This window comes from Onthophagus taurus, chromosome 5, assembly GCF_036711975.1.
Source record: "Onthophagus taurus isolate NC chromosome 5, IU_Otau_3.0, whole genome shotgun sequence".
In the NCBI taxonomy this organism is placed as follows: Eukaryota; Metazoa; Arthropoda; class Insecta; order Coleoptera; family Scarabaeidae; genus Onthophagus; species Onthophagus taurus.
In genome coordinates, this window is record NC_091970.1 from 11551098 (window position 1) to 11573411 (window position 22314).

Consider the following 22314-nt stretch of genomic DNA (forward strand, 5'->3'; position numbering starts at 1 on the left):
ATTATGCCTAAACTAAATTTGTTTATGGATGATGACTTTTTAGCTCATAATAAACAGTTTATTCCTCAAATTACGTACAATTTCACAGCCGACTACTGAATTTTCTACTAGCAGTATCTGGTCTTCAGCAAGTAGGATATAGTGTATTTCAAGCAGTATTTAGCCTCCATCAAACTTCGAACTGTGTACAGTCTTGTGCATACGGTATTTAGTTTTTTGCAAGCTGTATTTAATCCTCTACAAAGTATACAATCCTCTAGTAGCAATATCTGCTCTTCTGCAAGTAGTATATAGTGTAACCAGTATCTAGTCTTCTATAAACTTGGAGAGAAGGGTGAGAATCTGTATTACTGAGATTTCCATCAATGTGCTTACCTGGTCGTCACTTACCTATTTAGTCATTGAAGTTGCCCATCAAGATTAAGAGTTCCTATTTAGGAAGTTTCTATCATTCTTTCGTGTCATAGCATGTTTTCTTGTAGTTATCAAAGGCGATTTTGATTCATATAAAAATTTTATAGTGTTTAGATATAAATTATTAAAAACTTTTTTCATAATATATTTTATACCAATTTATTTTTAAGTAACAAAACGTTTTTATTAAAATAATTAAGCCCAAGCTTTAGTCAAACCTTCAACATATTTATTACTTTCCCGATTTAAAAGCTCCTCGCAATCTTTAATATCACAATCATTCCTTGTAGTTTCTTTCAAAAATCGTAACATCAACGAATTATTAATGTACAAAGCGGTAATTGGATTGATTTTCTTCATAAACCAATTCAGCCAATAACCACTCCAAAATAAAGTATCGCCATGATTCTCATGAGTTGTCCGCCTTTAAATAATAAAGAAATAATTGTATTTATAAATTAAATCAAAATAAAGTAAAACTTACAATATCGTATACATTTTTGCGTTCTCCCCGAGATATTTTTCCATGGAATCGACGTTCGATTTGATGTGAAAAGTTTGGGTGTTAATAAATAACAATTTTTGATTAAAATTGTTGTAAATTTCTTCGTTTTTAATCGGGAACATCCAAGGATCTAAAATTATTCCTTGCCTAAAACAATTAAATTATTCTTTTTTATTTAAAATTTAAATTAATACTTTAATTCGGATCTTTTCGACATCGTTAAAAGAGCCGTAGCTCCACCAAAAGAATGCCCACACATAGTTATTGATTCAACATCTAATTTCCCGACTAAATCTTCTAATTTAAAATCAATTTGGTGATTATTTCGGGTATCACTCATTACATTGTAAGGTACTAAGCCGTTATTTAAGTTGATTAGAAAGTCTAAAACTTTGCTGCATTCTTCTGCGCGGTATTGAACTTGTTTTGTTCGCGATTCTAAGTGGCCTTGCCCCAATTTGATTAATTTGTATGAAATTGCTGTTCTGCGATCATTTTCAGCGTCCTCTTTTGAGTTATAATAATATGTGTAACATGAAGATTCATCTCTGTGCTCAAGTGAGGCTACAATATAACCTCTCGAGGCTAAATCGCCTAATATCGTGCTATATAAACTGCGATAAGCACCCAATCCATGCGAAAAAATGATTATTTTAAGTTTTTTATCTGTTTTAGGGGATTCTCCGTACAACATTGGGATCTTCATTGAACCTGAATAAATTAAAAAATAAATCAAAGGGGTTAAATTAATTAAGATGAAGATAAAGCACCTCCTTTCCAATAAAAGAAATTGATGATTTTTGGGGATAACATAACAACTTTTGCTTCCCCTATGATGTAATTGTCATCGGGGAAGAAAGGTATCCATTTTTTGTGGTTAATTTCATCGTTATCCTTTATATTTGTGGGATAATATAATCGAAAGAATACTCCGGATTTTTCGTACCCCAAAGCGACATCAACACACGAAGGAACGAAGGGGCCTAAAAAAATTATAAGTAAGAATATCCATTATTAAACAATCAAAAGATCAATTCTAGATCATTCTACTAGAATCTCCGCGTGCACACAGAATATTACAATAATTGTACTATTAATTTTAATAATTTAGTGCTAGTGTTCAGATTAAGTGTTTATTATAGTGATTTAGAAGACAGTGACTTTACAATAGTGTGGTAAGTACAATTTTATTGTATACTAATTGAAAAATCTTCACAGCCAACAGAGTCAGTAGTTGTAGATTTAGTGCCAATTTGTGACATTAAGCAAATAAATGATAATAATAATAAAATAGATCCATGGGATCCAAAGAATGAGCAGTCCCATCCCGAAAATGGAAATAATTGTGAAACTTTAGGGATATGTACAATTTGAATTTCATCTCAGCAATTGCGACAACTTAATAAAGTTATATCTTACAGTTAAACTTATATATACATGATTATACAAATAAATAAATATAATAACAAAATAAATAGTAGCAAGAAAAGAGGAAAGAGTAAAAAGGCCAAAAAGTAAAAGAAGGAAGAGACATAAAACAGAAAAAAGGAATTGAAAAGATACAACAGTAGAAGATACAAGAAGAAATGTCTAAAGAAAAAGCAGAAGGACAAAAAAAAGATAAAGTGAACATGAAAGCTATTATAACTGCTGAAGAAGCAAATGTTTTTTAAAAGCCGCTTTAAAGCCAGATTCACCACGCTGTTTGATATGCAACATTATAAACCTTACATATATTGTACATCGAGACTATAAGAACTAAAATTTATTAACAGATTAGCAACAGAAAATGGTTATCCAAATGTTATACAACAAAAATGTTGTGATTGTCCTGCTTTATACAAGACGTTTCAGGTTTTTGTAGCAGGACTTTAACCATATATACAGGATGTTCATTTCAGAACTTTCCACCTCAATTTCTGTAAATCCGGAAGTTTAAAAAGAAAATCGCTGAAATAGGTAATAGTATATTAAAAAACAAGTTTCGTAAGACACGCTTGAAGTTTTATACTTTTTTTTTAACAAAAATAAAGTAAATTTTGGCAATGTAGGGAAATAGGTATTATTATTATTATTATTATTGCTGGGCTGAGGAGGGCGGCCCCTCTCGTTACCGCGACCTATAAGATCTATTGTAACTTTAGCCCTCCAAAGGTTTAGGGCAAATGTAGGGCCTTAATGAACCTTAGTATTGTCCTGAGGTCTTGAACCTTTATGTCGGTAGGTAACAGACGAGTTTTACCGAAGACGTTGTGCCTTAGACGTCCTCTGGCGACGCAATTGCACAGTATATGTTCAGCAGTTTCTGACTCGTCGTTGCATAGTCGACAAGTTTGATCCTCAGCTTGTCCAATGTGGAAGAGGTGATATTTTAGGGGCACATGGCCGGTTAGGTAGCCTGAGAGCGTTCTTAGATCCCCTTTGCTGAGGCATAAAACCTCTTTGGTTTTGTTTTGCGACGGAGTTATCATACTCTTCGCTTGTCGCAAGGCTATCTTTGAAGCCTCCCAGTTGTTGATTATTTGTTTTAGGTGGCTTTTTTGTAGTCCACATCCAGGTTAGGGTCCAATGAAGGGCGTGTTTGCTGCCTCTTTGGCCAGCTTGTCGGCCTTCTCATTGCCCTCAATGTTGCTGTGACCTGGAACCCACCATAGGGTAACATCATTGCCCCTAGCGAGTTCTCTCAGGTTGTTGGTGCACTCTCTGATCAGTGCGGAGCCACACGTGTAGGCCTGAATTGCCTTTAAGGCGGCCCGACTGTCTGTGAAAATGTTTATGGATGCACCTTTTTGTCCCTTCTGTAGGTTCAAAGCGGTGCAGAAGTTTATAGCAAGAACTTCTGCTTGGAAAATTGTTAAGTCCGAGCTGAGGGGCAATTTGGTGTGGCTATTTGGTCCACTGATGCCCATGCCTACTCCAGATCTTACTGTCTTTGAAGCATCGGTGTACCAGGCTAGGGCTCCTCCTTTCGCCCAATCATACCTGCTACTAAATATGACCTTATACGGTTGGTTGAAATTGTATTCCGTCGGTATAAGGTCCGTTTTAATTTCAATCAGGTGATTTAGACATGGGTCTTTGAGGATCTCGAGGTGTCCTCTGAGATTACCCTGCATCAACTTGAGTGAAGAAACTGTTTTCAGTGATAAGGCACTTAAGGCTGCCTCCTTTTGTATATACAGGGTGATTCATAAGTAATGGGTCAAATTGTAAATGTACGTTCAGGAGGCCAAAATAATAATATTTTCATTAACAATAATGGGTCTTAGTCTGCTCCTTACTGAGATACAGGATGTTAAAGCGAAAAAAATAAAATAGATTTTTGTTAATAGATCAGCTACTTTTCTACATAATGACTCATAGTTGACTTATAGTTTTTGTAAGGGTAAACAATAATGTGTGAGAGGATTTGAGTTAACTCATAGATGTCGCCACATGCGCCATATGAATTAGATGAAATCAGCTACAAATTTTTTATCGCTCATTATTTTACAACATACTTGTTTAATTTGGATAGCCCCATCATTTCTGTAGAAAAAAGCTATACTTCTTTGATCTTGAAAATATTAACGATTTTCGAGATATTTGAATTTTACTAATTCACTACACTACATTTCACGGTGGTCGACGTAGCATTAATCTGTTAAGACACAAGCATGGCATGGAATGTTGACATTTACCTAACCGTAATTGATAATTGATAACAATATTAAACTGAAACCATAAAAAAATTACGTAATAAAACAATTTATTGTACGCCAGTTAATAAAACGAAATACAACATTAGAACTAAGACCACTTACGACAACTGTTATCAAAACCTACATGTTAATGTTGTGCGAAGTTAAATTAAATTTAAGCTTAATTATGAGCTACTGCAAAAGGTTTTCAACATGTTTGGTTAAGGATTGTCTGACTTTAAAAAATGTAGCAGGATTATTTCGTATTGAATTGGCTGCATCTTGAATTCTATTCCATAACTCGTCTCGTGTATTTATAGTAGGTTCAGCATAGACCATTGATTTCATGTAACCCCACACATAAAAATCAAGTGGATCACTACCACGTCCAATCCAACGGTGAGGGAATGTTTCATTCAGATGTTCGCGCACAGCACGTGAAAAATGTGGAAGAGCACCGTCTTGCATGAACCACATATTTCTTCTTAGTTGTAATGGAAGATCTCCCAAGAGGTCGACTAAGTCATTATTTAAAAAAATTAAATATGACTCTCCATTTAAATTAGGAGGTAATTCAACTGCACCACACATTTATTTTAAACTCGTGCTGGAAATGTCTATCTTTTTTTAAACGAGGGTTTTCGGTTTCCCAGGCATGACTATTTCGCCAATTAAAAACTCCGCGTCTGGTAAAGGTTGCTTCATCCGTGAAAAGAATGTTATTTAGGAATGTTGGATTATTATTCAATTTTCCTTTTAGCCACTGACAAAATTGAACTCTGATTCGATAATCTGTTGGAAGTAAATTTTGCACAGGTATAAAATGATAGGGATATAAATTTTCCTTGTGTAGTCACCGTTCTAGTCACGGATGGTTGGCTTATTCCAGTTGCTGCAGACAATCGACGAGTGCTTATTTCAGAATTTTGCGCAATTCTTACCAAAATTTCATCTTCTTGCTGCGGAGTGATAATCTTAGGACGTCCTGTATGATATTTTGGACGAAATGAACCTGTTTCACCCAATCGATTATAAATATTTTGAAATATCTTCCGGTTTGGCTGCCTTCTGTAAGGGTACATTTCACGATATTTTCTGGATGCTGCTTGCCCAGAAAAACGTTCTTGTGCGTAAACGCATAACATGTCTCTCATTTCTTCGTTTGAAAAGTGATTATGTCTCGGCATTTTGATTTATGTTAGGACAAGAATGAATCAGTTTACTTAACAATAAAATGTTTTAAACTATTCATTAAACGTAAAAGCTCATTGACGTTTCATAATTCATATGGCGCATGTGGCGACATCTACGAGTTAACTCAAATCCTCTCACACATTATTGTTTACCCTTACAAAAACTATAAGTCAACTATGAGTCATTATGTAGAAAAGTAGCTGATCTATTAACAAAAATCTATTTTATTTTTTTCGCTTTAACATCCTGTATCTCAGTAAGGAGCAGACTAATTGTAAGATCCATTATTGTTAATGAAAATATTATTATTTTGGCCTCTGAACGTACATTTACAATTTGGCCCATTACTTATGAATCACCCTGTATATGTGGAGCGGTGTGAGACCGAGTAGGGCTTCCAAAGCAGCCGTCGGACAGGATCTCATTGCACCCGTTATGTTAAGACATGCTAACCGCTGGATTTGTGCCAGCTGTTGTTGAGCTGTCTTATGTTTTGTTTTTGGCCACCAAACCAATAAGGCGTTGGCGACCATGGGTCTGATTATTGCTACGTAGGCCCAATGAGCCATTCGTGGTTTGAGACCCCAGTTCCTTCCTAGGAGCCTGCGGCAGATCTGGTTTGCCATGATGGCCTTTTTCCTCACCTTATCTAAGTGTGAGTTCCAGTTTAGTTTACTGTCAAGTATTACCCCTAGGTATTTAGTTTCTGTTTTGAGGTTAATAGTTCTACTTTCAATGGAGGGTGCTTTTATTTGTAGCTTCCTTCTCCGAGTGAAAGGGACTATTTCGATTTTATTGGGATTGATGCTGAGCCCATTGCTTCTGCACCAAGTACTGGTGAGTAGTAGGGCTTTCTGCATTAGCTGAGTTATGATTGAATCATATTTACCTCGGATTGTGATTACCAGGTCATCAGCATACCCTTGTATCTTAAATCCGTTTTTAGTTAGGGTGTTCATCAAGTCATCAACTACCAGGCACCATAATAGAGGTGATAGCACTCCCCCTTGGGGACATCCTCTTAGCGCCTTTATAGTCAGCGACTCGCCTCCCAGACTGGCTGTGATCTGCCGACTTTTCAACATGGCTATACACCACTTGATTGTCGACGGATGTATGTCTTTTACGTTTAGAGCCTTCTCTATGGATTCATATGAGGTGTTATCAAACGCACCCTCTATATCTATGAAAGCACAAAGGGCTATCTCTTTGGTTGCAATTGCCTCCTCTAAGGTGCTAGTCAAAGCATGGAGAGCGGTAATTGTTGATTTTGCTTTCTGGTAAGCATGTTGGCTAGGGTGGAGTGAATTTGTGAGAAGCACTCCATTCCTTAGGTATTGATCGATTACCTTTTCCATCCCTTTGAGGAGAAATGAAGTTAGGCTAATTGGTCTGTACGCCTTGGGGTCCGCGTTTGAACGCCTACCACCTTTAGGTATGAAGACCACCTTTACTTTCCTCCATAGAGCTAGCTATATATAGGGATATTATTATTGGGAGAAGGTCTTCTAAGCCTTTTTGCAGAAAGATAGGCAGAATTCCGTCTCCTCTAGGCGATTTTAGGGGCTTGAAATTCGAGATAGCCCACCTTACTTAGTTGGGTGTGAAAATATTCCCAGCTGTGCTGCGAACCCTACCTGATGGACGGGTTATGTCCATTACTTCAGGGTCGGCATCTGCATGGGGGCAGACTTTTGAGGAAGGAAAGTGTGTGTTCAGTAGGAGCTCCAACGATTCCTTGGCATCCTCTGTATATTTACCATTTTGTTTGCATAGGTGGCCTAGATCAGTGTTGTGATCTTTTGCCAAGATCTTATGCAGACGAGCAACTGTAGGCGTATTGTCTATGCCTTCACAGAAGCTGCGCCAGGTTTTTCTTTTGGCTTTGCGGATAGCCAAGTTATATTCCGTTAGGGCTTTTCTATAGACATCCCATGTTTGCTCGAGTTTGGAATTCCTGACTTTATTATATAGTCTTCTAACCATGACTCGCTGGTTTTCAAGGTCCTTATTCCACCAAGGCACATTGGATTGTGCTCTTTTGTGTTTTATTGGACAGCTTGATTCATACGCACTATGTATGAGATTGTTTAGTTGAACAGAGGGAAATAGGTATGTAGCAGTTGGTAACACCGGAACACTTGAAAATAGAAATTTTGAATTGACAATTAGAAACTGTCAAAACACAAAATATATTCACCTGAAAAAAATGTTTCATGTACACCTCCCAAAATAAGAGAAATTGCTCAGAGTCAATATGTCCTCATCATTGTGGACCTTGTATTCGATGCTAAGAACGTGTTTAAACATCCATAGACAAAAATTGTCACATTGACAACTAGAAAAATTAATGACCCAATGTCACCAACTTGAACTGGTTCCATAAAATGTTACTAAAATCTCATTACAGCATCGGATGCTGTAAGGAGTCTCATTACAGCACCCGTTTGAGTACTGTTATAGCTTCCATTACCGTAGCGAATTACAAAAAGAATAAAACCAAGGGGGACAACTTTTTATGCAAAAATTGACTCACTCACTTCAACCCCCCGCCGCCAGAAACCAACCCCTTAAAAATCTTAAATGGAAAGGGATACCTCATTTTAAAGGTCTTTTAAGGTACTACATGTTAGTATTTATTTTTTTTTATATTGATCGATTCGTTTTCGAAATTTCCCGCTTTAATTAATATTAAAAACTTTAATCACCTTCTTAAAAGCAAGAATAAGTAATCTTTTATTATTAATTTATAAAATTAAATTACCATGTTCGTTTTTACAACGACCATTAAACATTTATTATTTCGGAGCAATCCGAAATCTTTGATATTTAGGTTATTTTGACAATGATATACCTATGTTGGCTAGCTTGCCTGGCGTCTGTCAGAGATGTTTAGAAAAAACGATTTCTGTTTCATTTTTCTTTTCTTTTAGGTTTATTTGGTTATTACTTAAACAACTTTTAACTACTTGAAACGTTCTATTTTATTTTCAGTTATTTAATTATGTACAAAAACTTTTTGCAGAGAAAATCAACTTAATAATTGTTCAAAGTGTTGTCCGTTATTAGCTAAACAATGGTACAACCGTTGTTCAAAACTACGGCGCACATTTTCAAAAACTTCCCTTTGAATTCCGCGGCAAGCTGCAGTAATTCTCTGACGAAGTTCTTCTAAATTTTGAGGTTGAGGGGTAAATACAACAGACTTTAAATGACCCCATAAAGAAAGTCTAATGACGTCAAAGCACAAAGCTGGTACAAATACGATACTAAACAAATAAAAATTCAAAACAAAACAGCTTTGTGCCAACATTCTGTAACTTTAAGTCATAAGTTTGATTTCGATAATCCTAAGATATTAATAACAAATAAAAACATACAAATAAGGAAAAATTTAGAGATGTAGGAAGAATAGGAGCACATTATGCGGATATTTTAAATAAATTAGTGATATAATAGAATATGGGAGAGAAAACAGGTTTCGGACAAAGGAATACAATTGTTATCTGACCTTGTATGAAAATTTCTCTTAGACTTGATTCGTAAGCATGATAAGATGTATCGGAATAAATTTAAGAAACAATTAATGATGAAAATTGATGAATAGTCTTAGGTAAGAATCATATTCTATAAACTAAACAAAAAAAATCTTTTGTGATTTAAGTGTATGGAGATTGTTTTTCATGTTTGTAATAGTAATTATGTTATTTTTAATTTAGTAATTCGTGTTTCTTTAGATAAGAGTACTATTAACCTGATGATGGGAACATTTCCCGAAACGTCGTTATAATTGGAGTTTTAGAAATAAAGGAGGGAATGATGTCACAATTTTTATAATAAAATATACCAAAGCCTCCATAAACTAAAAATTATAGATCTGCAGTTATGTTTATTTACAAATCCATTTAAAGAAAAAGTGCATTCATCCCTAAAGCAGATATTTTTCACAAAAACGTTGTTATTATTAATAATAGTGGTCACTTCTTCACAAAACTGTATTCTCATGTCAAAATCGTCTTCAGTTAGCTCTTGATGTATTTTCAATTTATAAGGATGGAATTTGTGAAGTTTTACAACTTTATGAACAGAACCCAAGGATATACCAGTTGCACGAGATACCTAAGTATTGGGGTTGATACCGAAATGACCCAACACTTCCAGTTGAGCGGTTTCATTCAAAACTCTCGACTCATTATGTTTTATGTTGGCAACGGACCCAGTCTGAGTGAATTTCTTCATGCCTTTAATTAAAAATTGCGGCAGTTCGTCGAGCACATTCATTTTGCCATTATAGCTGTTTTATTTAAATAACTTTGTTAAGTGGATAACACAAAGTTGTTTAAGTAATAACCAAATTGCACTTTTATTTTATTCTTTTCTCGCACTGTGAGCCTGCTTATAACTCGTTTATAGAAAGAGAAAAATTTCGTCTCTTTTTTTCCTTTTTTTGGCCATTCGAGTCAATTCATACAGGTTTAATGTAAAATACTTTCAATAAAATTTAGTTTAATTCATAATTATACGTGTTTAGTTTTCTTAAATATTTCCGATTGCTCCGAAATAATAAAGGATTAATGGTCGTTGTAAAAACGAACATGGTAATTTAATTTTATAAATTAATAATAAAAGATTACTTATTCTTGCTTTTAAGAAGGTGATTAATGTTTTTAATATTAATTAAAGCGAGAAATACAAAACAAAGATTTTCGCAAAAATTTCGAAAACGAATCGATCAACCTTAAAAGACCTTTAAAATGAGGTATCCCTTTCCATTTAAGATTTTTAAGGGGTTGGTTTCTGGCGGCGGGGGGTTGAAGTGTGAATTTTTGCATAAAAAGTTGTCCCCCTTGGTATTATTCTTTACCTATTTCAGCGGTTTTCTTTTTAAACTTCCGGATTTACAGAAATTGAGATGGAAAGTTTTGAAATGAACACCTGTATACTATCTCCTATATCGCTGACTCCCTATCTATGCCATGTAAGCAATGAGTGGCGAGCGTTTCCATCAAAGGCAGATGGAATGATATATTGTCTGTCCGAAAGCGCTTGCTTGAATCGTAAATTTTAAAGAGTTTGAAGTGTATTTGTGCAGCTTTAAAATGCAATTATTATAGAGGGTTTACTTTAACTATAAATTATCATTGATGCATCAAATAAATTAGAATATATGTACTTTTGTGTGAAATTGAGGTTGAATATTGCTTTAAATATCAACTTTATATAGGTTGTTCATTAAACATTATATTCTTTAAAATTCAATTGATACATATATACATAGTAATTATTAAAAATGTGTACCAAAATATAGTTATTAATTTTTAACATAATTTGTGAGCTCACGCTATTTAATGAAGTTGTTACATTAATCAAAGTTATAAAATATGTACTTAGGTACTTACTATTTAATATTCTATCATACAATTTTCATCGATGTAATTATTAATTAAATTTTTAAGAAAAATGTTTCAAAAAAGGACGACTTTGAATTCTTTTGCTGCTATTAATTTTTAATTCACCGTCCAATAAGATAAAAGCGTACTCACCACGTGCTCACACATGCCTCTTGAGTAGAAGGGGGCATGACAGAGACAAATATACAGGTAATTGGAATAAAAGGCTTAATTGGCCCAAAACGATGATTTATTCATTTAAATAAGTGCTACACGTGTTTCGCCCCTTCTAGAGGCTTCGACAGGCACGACGTCAATAGTTTTACGACAATCTTGAAGGAGTCTGTTTTGTCTTCATCATGTTCTCGTTTGATTGTTATAATTGTATGTTATCGAAATTTCAAAGTATGAGGCAGAGATATTATTTTTAAGCCTCTGTTCCGCAAAAGCACCGAGAAGAACCACTCAATCAAAGTTCCAATTATATTTTATTATTCTTTTTCACAATACCATTTATCAAATGTCAAAATTGTAAAAACTCGTTGAAGTTGTCAATGTGAAGGTTTATATCTATTCCGTGTGTTTCTCACGTTTCACTTAACCTCAAAATGTCCACTATTATTGGTTTGGGTCATAAAATATAATCAAAATTCTAAAAATTATCCAAATATGTTGGTGAAATGTTGAATATTTGTTTTGAGTTAGCAAGGATGTTGAAAATAATGAGCGAAGAACCAATTAATCTTTTTGTATGAGTCGTACCTACTAGTGTGAATGATGGTGGTGGACAGTCCACCACCATCTGCCTCATACTTTGAAATTTCGATAACATACAATTATAACAATCAAACGAGAACATGATGAAGACAAAACAGACTCCTTCAAGATTGTCGTAAAACTATTGACGTCGTGCCTGTCGAAGCCTCTAGAAGGGGCGAAACACGTGTAGCACTTATTTAAATGAATAAATCATCGTTTTGGGCCAATTAAGCCTTTTATTCCAATAACAATTTTTAAACGATGTACCTGGAACAAACCCTAGCGAAATATACAGGTGTCCCGCAACGATTGTACAATACTGCATCAGCGTATTCTCTGATCGAAAACAGACAAGAAAAGTCTAATAAACATAGGTCCGAAAATGGACCAATTTCGAGATATTCAAAGTTTTAGTTTCATAAGCTGACCTATTGTAAACATCATTAATTCTAACGATTTAGATGCAGTAATTATATGATTACCATGGTTACGATGGTTAAGATAAAATTTAATAAATAATAAGATAATATTAAGTTAATTAATACAGTTCATTAATAATTTAACAAAACAAGTAACAAAGATTGTCGAAGAAAACCGTTCAACCAGCATAAAAACAACGAATATTTAACAAATTGGAAAAGATTCATGTCATAATAAATGTTCAATATGCGCACCATTTACTTCTAAACACAAACGGATACGTTTTCTAAATAAACTTCTAATGCGTTCAAAGATACCAGGAATTTGTTTTACTGTGTCAAATGCGTTACTAATTTTATTCTTCAAATCCTGCACATTTTGAACGTCTTCAGAATAAACAATTTGTTTTAAATGTCCCCAAAACCAAAAATCTAACGGATTTAAATCTGGTGAACGAGGTGGCCCTCCTCGGCCAATCCACTTATTGCCAAATCTGTTATTTAAGTATGCTCGAGTAGCGCGTGCATAATCGTGCATAAAGTAGCAATCTTCTAGAATTTGTTGAGGTAATTCATCAAATGCCTCTGTAAGGTCATTTTGTAAAAAATGTATGTAGGCATCGGCTGTCAATCTCTTTGGAACCTATAACTCCAGCCCATACATTAACACTGAATCGCCACTGATGATGAGTTTCTAGTATTGCATGGGGATTTTCATCGCTTCAAACGTGCGCATTATGAATATTAAAAATTCCGCTTTGAGTAAATGTTGCTTCATCCGTAAATACAATGTTTATGGGAAAGTCGACGTTTACTACCTCCTGTATGGCCCACCTACAAAAAATCTCTCTTTTTTCGCCATCATTTTCTGTTAGAGCTTAAACGGTGTTGTAATGATAAGAATAAAGCAACTGCTCCCTTAAAATGCGGTGAACGGTTGTTTTGTTAATGTTTTCTTGTGCAGAAATTCTTCTAATGCTGGTTCATCGACTCTTCTCAAAAGTGCTTCTTCTAATTCCACCGGCCTTGTGTAATGTCTCTCCATGGAATGGCTGTGGGTTACGCTTCCCGTTTCTTTTAATCTGAGAAATAGTCTGCTAAAGGTGTGACTATTAGGCAATCGTCTGTTCGGGAACCTTTGCGCGTAATGACGAGCTGCTAACGACGCATTTCCATCAGCTAGTCCGTAACAATACACCATATCCGCCATCTCTTCCTTGGAGTAATTAATAGGAGCCATACTTAATAGTTTTATTAAATTAAATAGTAAAATAATAATTTCGTGAAGTATTATTATTTTTTTTTTGATTAGACAACTTATCGTAATCATAGTAACGACTTAATTATTATAAAAACAAATTTAAATTCATGATGTTAACAATATCAACTTATGAAACTAAATCTTTGAATATCTCGAAAATGGTCCATATTCGGACCTATGTTTATTAGGCTTTTTTTTGTTTATTTTTGCTCATAGAATACGCTGATGCAGTTTTGTACAATCGTTGCGGGACACCTGTATATACAGGTGTCTCAGCGAGACCGGTCATTAGACGTTTCTGGGGTTCTGGCCAAACAAAAAATTTGAGAATGCAGACTTAAGTATTATCAATTACGTTCTCTTCATCTAAAATATTTTCAGATTTCTAGCACTTCCGGTTATACCGGAAGTCGCCACCTACTTAATTTTTTTAAAAGGAACACCCTGTATATTTTTACATATTTGGATTTGTCTGTTTTGAAGGTTTATAAATAACTTTACTTTTTGCAATTTGAACCATCAATTTGGTGGTTCAATGGACATTTGTTCAAAAAATCATAGAACACTCAATTTTTGAGATATCAATTTAGGATTTAGAACATGCTTAAACAACATGATGGAGTATGTTTTGGTGCCGAGAACGGCTGTCTAGACCGTTTGGTCACTTTACTATGACACGTTAACTTTTCGAAATTTGGAAGCACCATAACTTCATTTTTTTAAATGGCACCCCCCCTATTTTATTACTTAGTCGTCTTCGGCGTCTCATTTTACATCTTTTATATTCCATATGTCGTATGCCTAACATTAATAGTTTGAGAAATAATTAGGGTTTTTTGAAAAATGCTCACATATCATATCGATATTAACCTAGTGTGCCATGGAAAACAAATGTTTAATGACTTATTGATAAACGTCAAAGTCTAATTTAGGTTGTTTGATGCTTGTGAGTCTAAAACCAGTTAAAATGGATATTAATAACGTAAATAATGTTTATACAAATGAAGAAATCCATAATTTATTTTTTGTGCACGAAAAGTGCGACAAAGTTTTTAGTAGAACTTGCAGAATGTTTAATGAAAATTATCCACATTTATCTCCGATGACAAAAGGTAAATTTAGAGGAATAGAAGACGAATTAATCACGTGTTAAACTGACCAAAAAATGTAGTAGATAATGCAACGGAAGAGGTGAATACCTTGGCTTATTTCGAGCCCAGTCCCAACACCTCAATTCGAGCTGCCAAAGAAGATCTGGGAATCATATTACGAACTTTGTCGCGCTTTTCATGCAAAAAAAATAAATTAAGAATTTCTTGATTTATGTAAATATTACTTTCGTTATTGTTATCGATTTTAATTCGTTTCAGTACTAATATTAAGGGACATAACAGATAATTATTAGCTCACATGCATCAAATGGCGTAAACAAATGAGTCTTTGACAAGAACTCATTGAGAAGGCTTGTTTTTCATGGCACACTAGGCTAAATATCCATATGATATGTGTGCATTTTTCAAAAAACCCTAATTATCTCCCAAACTATTAATATTAGGTATGGGCCATATGGGATATAAAAGATGTAGAATGAGACACCGAAGACGACGAAAAGTTAACGTGCCATAGTAAAGTGATCAAACATTCTAGACCGCAGTTCTCGGCACCAAAACATACTCCATCATGTTGCTTAAGCATGTTCTCAATCCTAAATTGATAACCCAAAAATTAAGTGTTTTCTGATTTTTTGAACAAATGTCTGCTGGAGCAGATTTTTCTAGAAAAATTCGAATAACTCGAGAACGACCGAATCAAATTGCAAAAAGTAAAGTTATTTATAAACCTTGAAAACAGACAAATCCAAATATGTAAAAATATACAGGGTGTTCCATTTAAAAAAATAAAGTTGGTGGCGACTTCCGGTATAACCGGAAGTGCAAGAAATCTGAAAATATTTTAGACGAAGAGATCGTAATTGATAATACTTAAGTCTGAATTCTCAAATTTTTATTTTCGCCAGAACCCCAGAAACGTCTAATGACCGGTCTCGCTGAGACACCCTGTATATTTGCACTCTAGTGTTTACACTCTTTTGCTGCCTTAGTCAGCGATATAGGAGATAGTATATATATGACTTTAATAGTCGATAGATCTTTTAAAATTAACACAAAAACTTCATATAAACATAGGTCGACAAACGCTTTGTTTTGGAGATACAGGGTGTTCAAATTAAATTTTTAAATTGATTTTTATTTAATATTAGACGTGTATTTTAACCGATTCTTTTCAAATTTGATATACGGAGGTTTTTTGGCATGGGAAAGACGATTGTGGAGTCCGTTTTACTATAGCCGCTCTGTAACGTATTCTTTACGGATTAAAATAGCAATAACATTTCTGATAGTATACTTTTTGGCTTTTTAAATAAGAATTCTTGTTCTCGGTACTTTTTTAAGCAAAAACGGTACTCTTATCAAAATGAGCTATAGTTGATCGTTTTCAAGATAATCCGCTTTTTATTATTCGATGTAGACCAATTTGTTTAGAAGATTTTTAAAGATAGGTATAATAACGTTTGCCATAAAGTTTTTATGCAGCAAACAAAAAATTAAAAAATGAAAAAGAGTAATGAATTTAGCATGTTAATAAACAAGAAAATTGAATTTAACACGTTAACGAATAAGAAAAATTAATTTAACACTGATCAACAACTACTAGTGATTTGACACTTGATACAATAAACTAAAGCATTAGTGAACTTACCCACTGTGTTTCAATGGCAAACATTATTATACCTGTCTTTAAAACTCTTCTAAACAAATTGGTCTACATCGAATAATAAAAAGCGGATTATCTTGAAAACGATAAACTTTAGCGCATTTTGATAAGAGTACCCTTTTTGCTTAAAAAGTAGAGAGAATAAGAATTTTTATTCAAAAAGCCAAAAAGTATACTGTCAGAAAAGTTATTGTTATTTTAATCCGTAAAGAATACGTTACAGACCGGCTATAGTAAAACGGACTCCATAATCGTCTTTCTAGTGCCAAAAAACCTCCGTATACCAAATTTGAAAAGAATCGGTTGAAATACACGTCTAATATTAAATAAAAAACAATTTAAAAATTTAATTTGAACACCCTGTATCTCCAAAACAAAGCGTTTGTGACCTATGTTTATATGAAGTTTTTGTGTTAATTTTAAAAGATCTATCGACTGTTAAAGTCCTGCTACAAAAACCTGAAACACCCTGCATACAGGGTGTATCTGAATGACTGCAACAAACTTCGATATCATATTGAACCATACCCTTGAAGTTTGTTGCAATCATTCAGATACAGCCTGTATATACAGTGTCCGCCAAAAAGTCAGCAATACCCGTTTTATTTCTCTTCCATTGCATCAACGTTTCTGACATTTAGCTTATATGGAAAGTTCATACCGATCTTTCGATCTAAAGTATTTTCAAGATGGTGGCCACTTCCGGTCCCCCGGAAGTAGACCTCAACTTAGTTATTTTAAATGGAATGCTATAGTTCTTATTGCACCTTTTAATTGTATGCGAAAAAATACGCCATCTTGAAAATACTTTAGATCGAAAGGTCGGTATGAACCTCAGTAGTATAGATTCGCCGATTCAAGAACCTCCTCCTCTCTTCATCGAATCTCCTCCGACCCTCAAAAGAATCGCCGATTCAAGAACCTCCTCTCCTCATCGAACCTCCTCTGACCCCAAAAAATTTGCCGATTCAAGAACCTCCTCCTAGAACGCAGGTTCGAGGAGGAGGTTCTTGAATCGGCGAATCTATACTACTAACCTCCCGCACAAACTAAATTTCAGAAATGTAGATGCAATGGAACAAAAATAAAACGATTGTTGTTGACTTTTTGGCGGACACCTGTATATATAAATATAACTAGGTTTGGTAGGAGAGGATGCAGATGTAGAAATTAAGTGTGCTTACTCTTTGCATATAAAGAAGCAGTTACTTCATAGTGCTATATAAAATAATAACCAATTTTATTTGGTGTACAAGGAGGGCAACCAACATGAAAACATAATCACAATTATTTCCATCAGATATTTTTAAAATATACAGTTTAAGCCAGAAGCTTCCCAAAGCTGGCGCGTTGCAAGTTTCATAATGACATGCTATAAAACTAGTATATGCATGTATGTTACTATAAATTACTAGTATTTTTAGATCCAAGGACAACTCAACATTACCAAACGAAAAATGTGTTATTTTGTAGTGTATACAGGGTGAGTCAGAAAGAATGGGAAATCCGAATACCGGAGACACTAGACACCAATATATGACGATTTAACCTAACCTCTTATACAAATGTAGGTGGTTTTCAAGGCACAGGGTGTTGAAAATTAAATTCTTATTTCGAAATTTCTTGATAAATTTGAAGCTTTTTGTACTATTAACACAAAATTTGGTAGTTATATGTTTTTGAGCATAAGAAATGCTTGTTTGTACTTATACTTGTATAAGTATTAGAACAGATGGTGCATTCCAGACAGGACGTCGCGCCTTATTTCTTTATATAGGTAAGATAAAGGCGCGACGCACTGTCTAGGACATACCATCGATTCCAATTGGACGGAACCCTCCTCACCACGCAGAACTTACTTCTGTTTCTCTTTAATTTATAATTCCATTAAATCGTTCTTAAAAAGTTTTCGAAATAATAGCATCCTACTAAACCGCGATTTTCCGCGAAACTATATGGAATATCGAAAAAATAAAATATGCCTCACATTAAGAACACATCGGTTTACCACCAGTTCAAATTTGAAATTTTTTCATAAAATAGTTTTGGAGAAAAAAAATCGCAAAGTAGACAAAAAAAAAGACTCAAAAATAGGGTAGTTTTTTCACTTAACTCGCGATAAAATAAAAACCGCAAACCCGAAATTTTTCAAATTAACATGTGATACGCAGAAATGTTCACTGATTACAATAAACTTTACCGCAATTTTGTTCATCGAGTGGTTACGAAGATATCAATCTCTAAAATGACTTTTTTCACGGATAGTAGACATTTTGGCAGCCAAACCTATTTTTAGTTGTAACTTCGTAACGATGTATCCCAGAATTTTGATTTTTTAGAACAACAAAGAAAATTAATTTTTCCAAAAATTAAAAAAAATAGCTAGTCAAAAAATCATTTTTTCGGCTTTTCTCGCCGAGTTTTTATTTTTTCCGCTTTGGAACAATGTAGAACAACTCTAGAACAATCTAGAACAACTATGAAAAAATTAAAAATCAAAAAGTGGGGGGGCTAACTTCCCGCAGTCAATATTTTTAGATCCAAGGACAACTCAACATTACCAAACGAAAAATGTGTTATTTTGTAATGTATATAGATGAGGGACACCCCATTTTTATCGAAATACAACAACAAAGACTTCAACAATTTTATCATCAATGTTTTTTGCCAGAACGAGCCAGAGTTTTAAATATGTCTGTAAATATACAGGATGGTCCATTACTAATGGGACACAGAGCAACAGCGAATTCTTACATTAAATTATTACTAAATTATTAATATATAAGATGTTTCATTTAAAAAAATTATTTTTATGTCAATAACTACTAAAATATTGCTTTGAGCTAACTTATTCCATAATTTTACATAAAAAGTTGCTTTCAAAATGAAATGTTTTCACAGAAAGGAAGATTTTTCAATAAGATGACGACTTTTCGAAAATGCACCTTTTTGAAAAACAGCCTGTATCTCCGAAACCGTAAGAGATATCGATATGCGGTTTTCGCCATTAAGTTTCTTATAAAAATCGAGCCTCAAACAGTGAAATCATTTTTCCTCTATCTCTTATAAAAAGAGGAGTTTCAATTTAAAAGTGTCCAATTTGGCCCATCCTGTACAGGGTGGTTCAAATTCGATGTCCGAATACGCTGACTCGGAACTATAAGAGTTACAAAAAAAGTAACTTACATGTCATGATCTCGAAAATATCGTAAAACCAACTTGTACAATTATCTTGGTTATTATTATAGGTGGAGTATTATAACTAAGAGATTATATGGACACTTTTTTGCAGAGAATTTCATAACGAAGTCAAAAAAAATTTGTGGAGATTTTCAGATATCATGACAATTTTCGTTATTTTATTCTGATTACAAAAATATGGAGTTTGAAAGGTTTATTTCTTATTGTTTTAGAATAAAACTAAAAATAAAGTTTTTTTTTTAATGTCAAAGAAATTAAATTTACAGGAAACTGTAAATTTAATGGGTCGAGATAGCCTATTCGGACATCGAATTTGATTAGCTTTGTTTATAGAGTATTATTATTATTAGAATGTACATACAAGGGTAGAAAAAAAATCAGGCTATCGATTGCTAAAAGTTATAAACAAAAATTAATGTCGTTTAGGAAAAACTAAATTAAATTAGTTACCGACTGCAGGAACCTGTATAGTTAAGCGTAATCTTAACGTCAACAAAAAATTTGCTAGGTAAAACGTAAAAGTTACTAAAAGAAAGCGGGAAATTACTTTAATTACTATAATTTTACTTGAATTATATGGTGAAATTCATATTGGATGAGTTATAAAAAATCGTTTATTAAAAACTTTCTCACCTCTGGACTTCGGTAAGTGATAAGGCACTTTGTTAAAAAACCACATTTCCAATTCAAATTAGTTAAAAGTCAACGATTATTATTATTATTATATTGGGCACTACAACAAAATAAATAAATAAAGATAAAAATTTTAACTTTGAGGTTATGTTCACCTTCTTGACTTCTTCTATTCGGTGCTAAAGTGAAACTTGTTATGATTTTGGGTCACTTTCTCCACATTTTGTGTAGAGAGACTCTACCCACTAAATATTCGATTTCCTCTCTTTTATACTTACTTATATATATATTTTTTAAAGGAGTAATTAAAAATGCTGGTTTTACCACTATTTATATCAATAATCTTTATGATTTTTTGTGCTCTCTGAGATGATTAACTTTATCGTTTTTTATCGAATTAAATGCAGTGTAATGACGTAATTATGTGTTCAAGGTTTTTTTTTACTATGCAAATTAGATGTACATAAATTAAATAAAGAATTTTTGTTTTCAGTATTCTTATGAGAATGGAGACTTCAATTCTTCCAGGAATCTCGCCAAATAAAACTGCTTTTAAAGGAATCACCCCAGAAAAAAGATTAACCAACATAGACATCCCTGAAAATAGACCTTTTAAGTTATCCATTGAAGGAAATATTGGGGCTGGAAAATCTACTTTACTCGAATATTTAAAATCAATATCAGGAGTTGAAATTTATCCGGTAAATCAAACAAACCCTTTCTAGACTTCAGAGCCAAATAGTATTAAGTGACATTTACAGGAGAGCAATTTGAAGATTTTGAACAAAGATGTTTTTTAAACAAATTACTCTTGTAATAGGAAAGCTTGGGTTATTATTTTATTTTCCCAGTTATAATTTTGGAAAACTTTATTGAGGGACTTAATACTGTTTGGTTCTAGCAATGGACTTAATATCTTGTGACTTAACACTGCTTAGCTCCTACTAATTTATAGATATGTGGGACTTGATACTTAATTATTGTTAAAAACTAGTGGTGGAATTAGTATCTCTTTTAGGTGTTGGAACTGCAGATAATAAGCAAGTTCAACCCCAACAGGACTTTTTACATTTAATATAACTTCATTTAACATTAACAACCTCACTCTAACAATCCCATTAATTTCTATAAGGATCCTTGTGGAAATATCACCAATTATTAACTAAAGTATCCTCTTTTTAATGCAAAAAGCCGTTTTGAAAAATCACTTTCAGTTCTTGAGAAATAAATTTTTGAAATAATCAAAAATTTTTTCGAATTTTGCAATTTTCGCCGATTAAGTTTTAAAAATTCGTATAAAATCCACTTCTTGGAATATGAGTATGAAAATTTCTCACAGTGTTAATAAAAGTGTCCTCTTTCCAATGAACCAACCCATTTTGAAAAATAACTTTTAATTTTTGAGAAAACAATATTTGAAGTTTTGATACATTTTTCGATGTTGCAATTTTCATCGATAATTTTCAAAATTCGCTATAAAATTAATTTCTTGAAGGATCCTTGTGGAAATATCACCAATTATTAATTAAAGTATCCTCTTTTTAATGCAAAAAGCCGTTTTGAAAAATCACTTTTAGTTCTTGAGAAATAAATTTTTTAAATGATCGACAATTTTTTCAAATTTTGCAATTTTCGCCGATTAAGTTTTAAAAATTCGTATAAAATCCACTTCTTGGTATATGAGTATGAAAATGTTCCAAAATGTTAATAAAAGTGTCTTCTTTCCAATGAACCATCACATTTTGAAAAATAACTTTTAGTTTTTGAGAAAACAATATTTGAATTTTGATAAAATTTTCGATGTTACAATTTTCATTGTTAATTTTCAAAATTCACTATAAAATTAATTTCTTGAAGGATCCTTGTGGAAATATCACCAATTATTAATTAAAGTATCCTCTTTTTAATGCAAAAAGCCGTTTTGAAAAATCACTTTTAGTTCTTAAGAAATAAATTTTTGAAATAATCGACATATTTTTCGATTTTGCTATTTCCGCCGATTAAGTTTTAAAAATTCGTATAAAATCCACTTCTTGGTATATGAGAATGAAAATTTTCCAAAATGTTAATAAAAGTGTCTTCT

At 33.2% G+C, this 22314-nt stretch overlaps 2 protein-coding genes across 4 annotated transcripts in view; one reads left to right on the plus strand and one right to left on the minus strand.

The window, feature by feature from the left end:
- Nucleotides 1-543: 543 nt before the first annotated feature.
- Nucleotides 544-20479, minus strand: LOC111423364 (platelet-activating factor acetylhydrolase-like). The gene is made up of 6 exons (XM_071195923.1): nt 20387-20479; nt 20232-20331; nt 1690-1902; nt 1114-1630; nt 899-1066; nt 544-838 (listed from the first exon to the last, which is right to left on the minus strand). Exons 2-6 carry the CDS (start codon nt 20275-20277, stop codon nt 610-612), a joined length of 1173 nt encoding a protein of 390 aa, XP_071052024.1. The 5' UTR covers nt 20278-20331; nt 20387-20479; the 3' UTR covers nt 544-609.
- Nucleotides 1832-22314, plus strand: part of LOC111416219 (deoxynucleoside kinase-like) — a 34099-nt gene continuing 13616 nt past the window's right edge. Inside the window, exons 1-2 of one of the 3 annotated variants that reach the window (XM_071195924.1) lie at nt 1832-1917; nt 20725-20932. In XM_071195924.1, the coding sequence (XP_071052025.1) occupies nt 20732-20932 (201 nt within the window). In that variant the 5' untranslated portion in view covers nt 1832-1917; nt 20725-20731. Of the gene's footprint in view, nt 1918-20060; nt 20244-20578; nt 20665-20724; nt 20933-22314 lie in introns of those variants that run through there. The other 2 variants (XM_023048184.2, XM_023048186.2) reach the window with 2 other exon arrangements.

What these genes read in the sequence shown, in the direction of transcription:
- LOC111423364 (XM_071195923.1), bottom strand. Translation starts at nt 20,277, where the DNA reads ATGTGGTTTTTTAACAAAGTGCCTTATCACTTACCGAAGTCCAGAG. An exon ending in TCACTTACCGAAGTCCAGAG is followed by an intron (nt 1,903 to 20,231) that starts GTGAGAAAGTTT and finishes TAATTTTTTTAG; the next exon opens with GCCCCTTCGTTCCTTCGTGT. An exon ending in TTTCTTTTATTGGAAAGGAG is followed by an intron (nt 1,631 to 1,689) that starts GTGCTTTATCTT and finishes TAATTTATTCAG; the next exon opens with GTTCAATGAAGATCCCAATG.